This window comes from Malania oleifera, chromosome 8 (genome assembly GCF_029873635.1).
Source record: "Malania oleifera isolate guangnan ecotype guangnan chromosome 8, ASM2987363v1, whole genome shotgun sequence".
Classification (NCBI taxonomy): Eukaryota; Viridiplantae; Streptophyta; class Magnoliopsida; order Santalales; family Ximeniaceae; genus Malania; species Malania oleifera.
Window position 1 is genome coordinate 76,293,717 of NC_080424.1, and position 9,088 is coordinate 76,302,804.

General features: G+C 37.9%; 1 protein-coding gene across 2 annotated transcripts in view; it reads right to left on the reverse strand.

Moving 5' to 3' along the window:
* The window catches only part of LOC131161586 (QWRF motif-containing protein 2-like), a 28,629-nt gene extending 20,682 nt beyond the window's left edge, over window positions 1–7,947 (reverse strand). Inside the window, exons 1-2 of one of the 2 annotated variants that reach the window (XM_058117433.1) lie at window positions 7,839–7,927; window positions 6,204–7,679 (exon numbers count right to left, since the gene is read on the reverse strand). In XM_058117433.1, the coding sequence (XP_057973416.1) occupies window positions 6,204–7,586 (1,383 nt within the window). In that variant the 5' untranslated portion in view covers window positions 7,587–7,679; window positions 7,839–7,927. Of the gene's footprint in view, window positions 1–6,203 lie in introns of both variants that reach the window. The other variant, XM_058117432.1, reaches the window with a different exon arrangement.
* Between the last annotated feature and the right edge of the window lie 1,141 nt (window positions 7,948–9,088).

The window sequence follows — 9,088 nt, forward strand, 5'->3', positions numbered from 1 at the left end:
TCCTAATCAACAAAATCCAAGAAAGAAGACAAGACGAAATCAGCACAACAAAGCTTTTCAATCCCACTGAATATCAGTTAACTGCAGCCCTTTAAAAGCCTGAGCAACAGAAGAAGTCCACAAAGAATCAAGAAATGTTATTTAATCCCAAAGCAGGGTCAGAGGCAGACCCTTGAAGGTCTGACCGTTCTCCAACCAAACACCACAAATCAAAGCAACAGCAACACAGCTGCACAAAATCCTCACCCCTTTATCTTTCCCAAAAAACATCCAGATAATCCACGCAATCTGCTGCTTTCCAGACAAACCAAAAAAACCAATAGCCTATTCAACATACTCCCAAGGCCCAAGGGATAATAATGCACAAAAAAAAATGAGAATGGGATTTACACTACTACAACACATCAAACAAATATCTAGAGACAATGGCTCATAAGGCCTTCAAACTTGCAACAGGTTTTTGGTAGTAGCTCTGCCAACCAAAAGCCCTACCTTGGAAGGATCTTAGCTTTCCAAATATGATTCACCATGGAGAAAGAAGTAGGAAGTTGAATAATATAGGAATAGAAAGATTTGCAGGAAAAGACTCCAGACATACATTACCTATTGTTTAAGAAAGTATCAATGCCCTTACAGACTAGAAGTCAAGTCCATGATCCACAGTCCATTGCCTACTGGGTCCCATTTTAAATTCTGCCTATATTTTTAGCAGGACTCTCTAGTCACTAAAATTATATATTTATTAGTACTATTGCTTTATAGAGCTTAAGTTCAGATCAGATTTTAGTGATGCTTTTCTCTTGCTCATTAATGATAGTCCTTTCTCTTTCTTTTGGGAAGAAGGGTCAATGGAGCACCACAAGTGGAGAACTTAGATGCTTATATTGCTATAGCTTTAGAACTAAGATCTTTATTTAGTTTGAAAAAATTCTAGTTCATTTTAGAAGTTCAGTTAATAATTGGCTACTTTATATTTCAAGTACTCTGGGGCCTGGGCTTATTATCTAATTATTTGTTAGTTGTATTGTCCGTGTAATGTTAGTTGCAAGTACTTTGGACTTATTCTCTCTTCCAATTTCTTCTCCTTATTCCTCCTTCCTTCTACTTCCTTCTCTTTCCTCCATTCTCCTCTTTCTGTTTCTCCCTCTGTCCTGTTGATTTTCTGCTCTGTGAGGGACTCATCTCTAATGTCTGGTCTGTTCTGTTCTGTTCTGTCCTACCATTTCTCTCTTCTTCTCCTTCTCTCTTTCTCTTTCTATTTCCTCCCTGATTTCTCTCTTTCTGTTTCTTTGACTGTCTTGCATCAAGGTTGAGGAGAAAATGTATCAATGCTGCCTATTTTCTGTACCATGAAGATCAAATCATTATATGATCTTTCTCTTGCACCAATTACCCCCTTATTCTCCCTCCAGTAATCCCATCGCTACTTTGTCCCATGAAAGAGAACAGATTGTCAAAATGTTAAAATTACACCTGATATCTGAGTCCTTCCATGCCATCAAAGACAGCTTCTTTTGGTGTGAGGAGCAAATTAAATTCTCTAACCAGCTTCTTTTCTTTTGATTAAAAAAAGATACATTAAGAGAGAGAATCTACAATCCGTGCAAGGATACTAATACCTCAAAAATAAAATGGAAAAACAAAAGCAAAAACAAAAATAAATTGAAAAGGAAAAAACACAAAGAATAAATTAATAACTAAAATTTACCAAGAAAACCTCTCTTCAAGCCCTTCCCATCATAGTCCGCTGAATAATTCAAATTAGCTAATTCCCTCAAACCCTTCTTCACCTGAGATTTATCACCATCATGCTGAACTCCATTTCCTCCAAAATCAAAAAATTTGAGGCCCAAATTCTTATCCAATTAAATATGAGCTTGAAGGTCCTCCCCAGGAATTCCTTGAACTGGTGGGCAGTATCCCAACACTAACCTTCAGCTCTTTATTTGAAGCATCATCCTTAAAAATGCTCATTCCATCCAAACCTCGTAGTGGAGGCAGCAGCACATAAGATAGTTCCTCAAGGCAATCAGAAGAAGAAGTCAGAAAAATAGCACTGCTGATCCTAAACTTCATCCAAAAGTAAGCCCCAAGCCCCTGTCACATTCAAAATCACTACTTCCTACACTATAATCATCCGAGACATTTCCCTACCTCTTTTTATTCTTACAAGTGCTAGCCCTCTCCCAATTGGCCCCTCCAATATACTTAAGACACCTCAATCTCTCAAGAACGTTTTTTGTTTTCTCACTAGAAGAATCTCAATTTTCTTCATGTTTCCTCATTTCAAAAAACAAGCTTGGCCTTATGGTGAAGATAAACCTTTTGACTCCTCAAATTATCTGAATTTACTCCCTTAACAGCTGAATTTCCCTCAAATCCAGCAATAAAATCCTGAATTTCATTTCATCCTCACAAAAAATATGATTCTTGGAGGAAACTCCTATTTAATCCTCGATAACCTGCCCACTAACGATCCTCCATTCTAGGGCGAAAAAACTCTCTAAAATACCAACTGAATTTTTAGAAACCAACCTTTCTCTCTTCTGTTTTCAGAGCAGCTACTTCTCTCCTCTTGACCACCATGGATCTGATTTTAAGTCAAGCGAAGCACTGTGACGGTAGCATCTTTCTTATGCTTCAAAGATTAATGGAGTCCTGCCACCTTTTAAAGAAAGACAACAGGCTTCATTCCAATTGGGACCTGTCATTCAACCAGGATATTTATACCAGTAGGTACAATATAAGTTTTTGGGCCTACCCATTAAGCTGGCTCAAAGATTGGTTCAGAGGATTTTTCCTTTTCATCAAACAAGCCCAAATAAGAAACAAAAGTCGGGTTATGAGCCTGCTCATCCAGCTGGCCCATCAGCAGTTTTAATAGTCCTGCATTGCTATCTAATAAACAGCCCATGTCTAAAGATAATCATCAAAGACCCAGGCCCCACCCAGCCAGCTTCATCATCCCTTCTTCTTCCATGAGGGAAACCCTAGCCACCTCTGGACTCAACTCCTGGGAATCCTTACCCTTAGCAACTTCGACTTCTTGTGAATTGCTTTATGCAAAGGACACTGAAGACTTCATCTTGCATCTTCCTCCCACAGCAACCACATACCTGCTTAGCTGCCTGCCTTTCCAAATGAAAGCAGAGGAATGCCTGCTAAATGTAAAACTCCAGCCTTCCAACACACCCTTCGCCAGGAACATCAGTTATTCCTGAAACCACCCAACCCCAAGAATAATTCTCACTGATCTTTGAGCAAGCTGAATCGGTTGAATATATCCTTCTGCATTGTTCTTGGACCAGAAACCTCTGGAGCTTGGCCATTTCCATGGTTAGGCAGAGGTGGGTAACTGCAACCTCAGTGGAGAGTGAGATGGGCTTGGGCTGGGATCCAGGCAAATAGGTCAAAAGGAAAGGAACTGAAGAGATTTTGAGGGAACAACTTTCCCTCTGCATGTTCTCAAAGATCATCAGTTAAGCTATGATTTCTAATTGGCAGAGTAAGATGATTAGGAGGAACATCTATGAAATTCTTGATTTTCTTGACACCTGACAACAATGGTTGTAATGTTTTCATTTTCTTCGTTGTACTTGCATGGCATCCCCTTGATGCCATTTTTCCCTCATTAATAAATTTTCCCTTTGCTAATCAAAAAAGTCCTTAACCCTTCTCGAAAATATTTTTACTGGATTTTGGATCTTATATTTCAAGTTACTAACCTTGTATAGTAAGGGCAAGAAATTTTACACTAGTTTTAAAGAAGTATTGACAGAAAAATTAAATTTGTTTCACTTTTCATTAATCATATGCATGATAAACAAAATATGTCATACTCAATTAATCTGTTAGACGCATAAAAACACACAATAAATTAGACAAGCTCTTTTATTTTGTTAGTCAAGTAATAAAAATCTAATCAATTTAAACCAACAAGTTATAATGTATAATCATGCGGTCCATGCAACTTAAGCTAAAACTAAAATATTATAATAATAAAATAAAATATATCATTAAAAAACCAAAGTATTAACAATTTGAACAAGACAAAAACTAGAAAAGAGATGAAGATTGAAGTTGAACAATATAGCAAAGAAATAAAAAAAATCACTAATATTTTCAAAATAAATAATTTTGTTCAACAATTCTTTGTTCATATCAAATTGTTAATTAATGCATCTTTTGTGAATAGTACAAAATAATAATAATAATAATAATAATAATAATAATTTTGTATCATTATCATCCTCATTCTAATATTCTCCCCTCCCATTCACTCAGCTGATTGAGTTTGATTTACCAAAGGACAAATGAGAGAAAATGTGAAAGGAAAAAAAAAAAAAATAGAAGAAGCCCACTACGGCTGTGAATTTTGTTCCCACTGCTTTAGTGGCGTGTAACAGTGTCAAGACACCAAAAATCAATTTGTAAAAACCATAGGCTAAATCAATCCACTTATTCTAAAGCCTACGAACTAATTCTAACTTTTTTTCCAAATTTGCCTCCGAAGAAAATATCAACATAAAACAATCCAGCTTACAAAGATTATTCCCTGCTTGCAAAATTAGCATGACACCAACATAGAAAATAGAAGAAGTCACATCTTTACACACCCAACTGCCAAACTACTTTTGATGGCAAGAACTTCAAATGATCCTCCCAAAGCCGCATATTTTAAAGTTTCTAACAACCATGCCAATGCCTTGATCATCAAAATGAATTAGAATCAAGAGAATGGATCCCCTACATCAATACCCCCAAACCTTCAACCAAAAATTCACTTCCTTCACACATCTCCAAGCCCCAATCGACATCTCAAATTAATAAGGAAATCCAAATAAATCTGACCACCACCAAATCTAACTTGTATAAAACAAAGAATTGAAACATTTTTGTTCCAGATGAGGCGATTTCTTTCCCCCGTGTTGAAGCAGTTGTTGAAAGTATATTTAAAGAGGGATCAAAATCCCCACGTTTCAACCATAAAATAAAGACTTATATAGCAAAATGAAGATATTAACCAACAAATTTGGTGACCTATAACGTAAAATGCACACAAGCCCTTCTTGTTAGGAATCAAATGATGAAAGATTTGCCACATTTTTTTGGAATTTCCAAAACAAGATAAATCCCAATAATTAATGATAAAATCTCAGCATCCTCCACCATGCATAAAAAGTCCTTTCCCCCTTGATACCCCCCCCCCCCCCCACATTAGTAACCCATCAATCAACCTCTCCATGCACTCTTCAAAATAAACATTAAAAGATTAAAAAATTTAACTACTGAGCACTGGATTCACAAATTAGCTTCTTTTGGTACAGCCTATAAATCCATGGCACTACCTTTTATTGTCTATTGCTCCTCTTTCATCACAAAGATAACCTGAATTAAAAATAAGATCAACTTTTCTATGATACTCTGACAGATGGAAAAAAATAGCTATTTCATTCCCTTTAAGCCAGCTGATCTGCAACTTTTGCTTCCATGAAACTCACTCCAATTACAGCAACAGTCAAACTCCTCCTTTAACTCATTGCTAGAAGAGCATTCCACAGTCCTCACATTCCTAGCCTCTAATAAATTGAAACACACCATTCATTTCACTTATTTCTGGTTAGTTTCATGAAGATTTATGTCCAGCATTTTAAAAAATGGCAAATTGCAAAAACAAGCCCCCCCCCCCCCCCCCCTTCATAAGATTTCCTGCATTTTCTTCTTCCTTTAACAAATATTTCAAAATATGCAAAAGGATATTGCACTTGACTCAGCTATAATCATTTTTCAATTTTCACCATTATAGTAATTTTACTTAAGTGAAGGTGCACATAGGAAATGTCATTCAAACTGAGAAAATTTGTTCTCTATCCTACTTATTTTTTGGTTTAAAATGAAGCCACCTCTAATTTATGCTACTCTATCAGCAAGCTTACCTTCTGACATTGATTGTCATCAATATTACCTCTCCATCATAATATGTTCGAAATGATCTCATTACTGTTATTTTGAAGAACAAATTTCACAAGGAACCATTACTAAATTTAAAAAACAAGCAGCAAAGAAACAAAAGGTTAAAACACTTGTCATCAGATAAGATAAAAATTTGTACTATGCATTAAATAAAAAAAAAATCCAAGGTATGCATTATTGCAATGGAAAAAATAAAAGATCATTCACAACAGTAAGTGCTGTAGCTGTACCTCTGCTGCTAGCCTCTGAGCCATCATGGTAGCATCTGCTCTCGCGTTCACAAAACGCCATTGCAAGTGCCTGTTATATAGAAGCCTCAATAAGTGTGCATCGACAATCCGGTTCTCCCCCATCTTCCCTCTTCGAACATCAGCAGCAAAGTTGAGAATATTTGGCTGGGTACTCGCTACTAAATTCCTTACCCGAGACGGACTGGGTATTCCCCTCATTGGAGAAGAGGTTGAAGATGTCATGAGCTTACTCGGTGATGCTGGCCGAACAGCGCCGCGAAGAGGAGATGACAAACCCCTGCTAGTTGAGATTGTTCGGGGAGATGATACAGGGCTATCACTCGCAGATTTCTTAGGCCCAAACAGCTTTACCGGCACTGCTGTTTTCAATCCAGGGCTCCCTGACTGTGGCGACTCTGGCTCCGGCATGCGACGCAGCCGATTATTAGTTTCTTGCCAAAACCTAGCCGGCACCATGATTCCACGTGGCCCACCCCGACTTTGAGCCGTGCTGCTGCACTCCCGTGCTCCAGAAGTGCTGCCAGAAGACACACTTTCTGTATCAGACGCAACGGGATCCGAAGATTCAGCAGATCCAATAGCCGAATTCCCATCAACGGCAGGCAGAGCGGCCTTTTCCAGGTCAGCGTCGCCTGAATTTGACTGTAATTTAGGAGTTCCATCAATCATAGAATGTTGCAGTGCCCTAACCACGCTCCCAGATAAACCCAAACTCCTCCTATCGTCCCTATAATCCAAACTTCTAGTCATGATATTTGGTTGGCGTGATCTCCCCGGCCATCGCTGCTGATCAACCGGCTTGGAGTTCTCACTCTGATCCGCTCCAACCAATTCATCACCCTTCACTCCTCTCGCTGGTGTCGCTTTCCTCCTCTCGGGTGTACCTTTCCTAACATTGGACGATGGCGCAGGCTTCGCCTTACTAACCTGGAGGGAGAACGACTCACCCTGAAACGAAACCGATAAACTCCTAGCCGAAGTGAGCAAATTCCTCGAAGCAGTCGAGCCCTGAGCGGCATTGCCAGCCCTCAAATCAACTGTGCTAGCCCAAGGAGTCCCCGGTCTTCTCCGCTCCACCGACTGCGACCGCTTATTCGCCGGCGTCATTGCAGCCGTAGTAGGTCCCGTCCTTGAAACGATGGGTGACGCACTCCGCCTCGAAGATAAGGAATTCGCAGAAGACGTAGACGACGACGAAGTAGACGATAAAGAAGACATGTATCTGGAAGTAACTTCTCTCGCCCTAGGCCTCCGAGGACCGACTCCATTGTCGCCCTCAGATGGTAGCAGAGGTGGCCTCACAGGGTTCCGATGAGACGAGGGTTTAGGGTTCGGCGCAGCAGACACAGCAGCCACCATCATACAATACTAAATTCAGAACTCACTCCAAATCTCATCCTCAACGATCACTCAGAAACCCTAATTTTCTCTCTCCTCAAGCACTGCTACCACAACCTGCAAAAAAAGGAGCCAGTACATAAAAAGGGTACGCTCGAGGGTTTGGTGCTCTTGAAGAGAGAGAGAGAGAGAGAGAGTTGAGGGTGTAAGTGAGAAGGTGAGAGAGCTTTTATGGAAACTTTAGAAACAAAAAGGGATCGGAAAAAAGACCGTTACCCGTGCCGGCGGCGTGCGACGCCGGTGCGAGTAGTTTAGGCGAGATTTGGGAGCATAACGGTCGTACGAGTCTCTTTGCGCCTTGGACTGAAAATATATCATATTAAGTAATTTTATAAATAAAGGAAAAACAGTATTCTGTACTCGCAGGGTTGACGAAAATTGAGGGTACTCGCCAGCATTTGATGGCAACGTTTTAAAACGAGGGTATTTGGGTAATTGTATGTAATGTTGCTGACAAAATAAGACGCGTGTTCGAACTTTCGTCGGCCCGCCGAGGCGGCGTCTTAGGGGTCTTCGAAGAGACTTAGTCCGGTTACGTAAATGGCTTTTTATTTCAGTTTTTTTTTTTAATATTTTTTTTACATTTTTGGAAAATTTAATAAATATGAAAATTTAATCCAAAATATAAGAAATAGAAGATTTTGTTGACTTGATATTAAAATTTTGAATAACCAATTGACATCCGTTCACTCTTTTTAATGATATAAAATATAATTATTGTAGTTTATTTTTAAGACGAAATTTCAAACTTAATTTTTAAAGATTAGGACATATATTTTGTTTTTATTTTAAAAATGAAATTAAATTAAATTTAAAATATTTTTAACACCCAAAAAAATATTATTGACATTTTTATATTTATTTTTTATATATTAAAATATTACTTTTACTTTTTATTATTGCATGAATTAATAGATTCATCATTTCTTTTTTATTTTATCTTCTTGATTGTAAAATAAAAGTTAAAGAATAAACTATCATTTAAAATACAAAATGGTCTATATAAACTATATAATGCCTATGCTCGATCCATATGACTAGCTACCATTTTTCTTGTTCTTTCCTCTACAATCCTATTAAAATAGATAAGTAAATCTGTAAACGTATTTTTCTTTTAAATCGACGTACCATTTTTTTGATCCCACATAAATTATCATTTAAGCTCCTAAATCTAACATTATGTTTTTTTTTCAAAAAAAAAAAAATCACATATTAGGCTTCAGTGCCAATTTTGTTAATAAAGAATATATTAAAAAAAATTAGGGAAAGCAAATTACTTACTATCTATGATATTCATGTTTCCCAAATTTTTTATATTTTGCACCTATTGATCATCAAAGAACATGGCCTAGGCATAGATGCACGCTATATGCCCCTTCACTTTAAGCCTACTCACTAGGTTTTACATTGAAGCGGATCTCAACACAACTGGATAGACACATGGTATGTCGAGTGCTTGTGGGTCT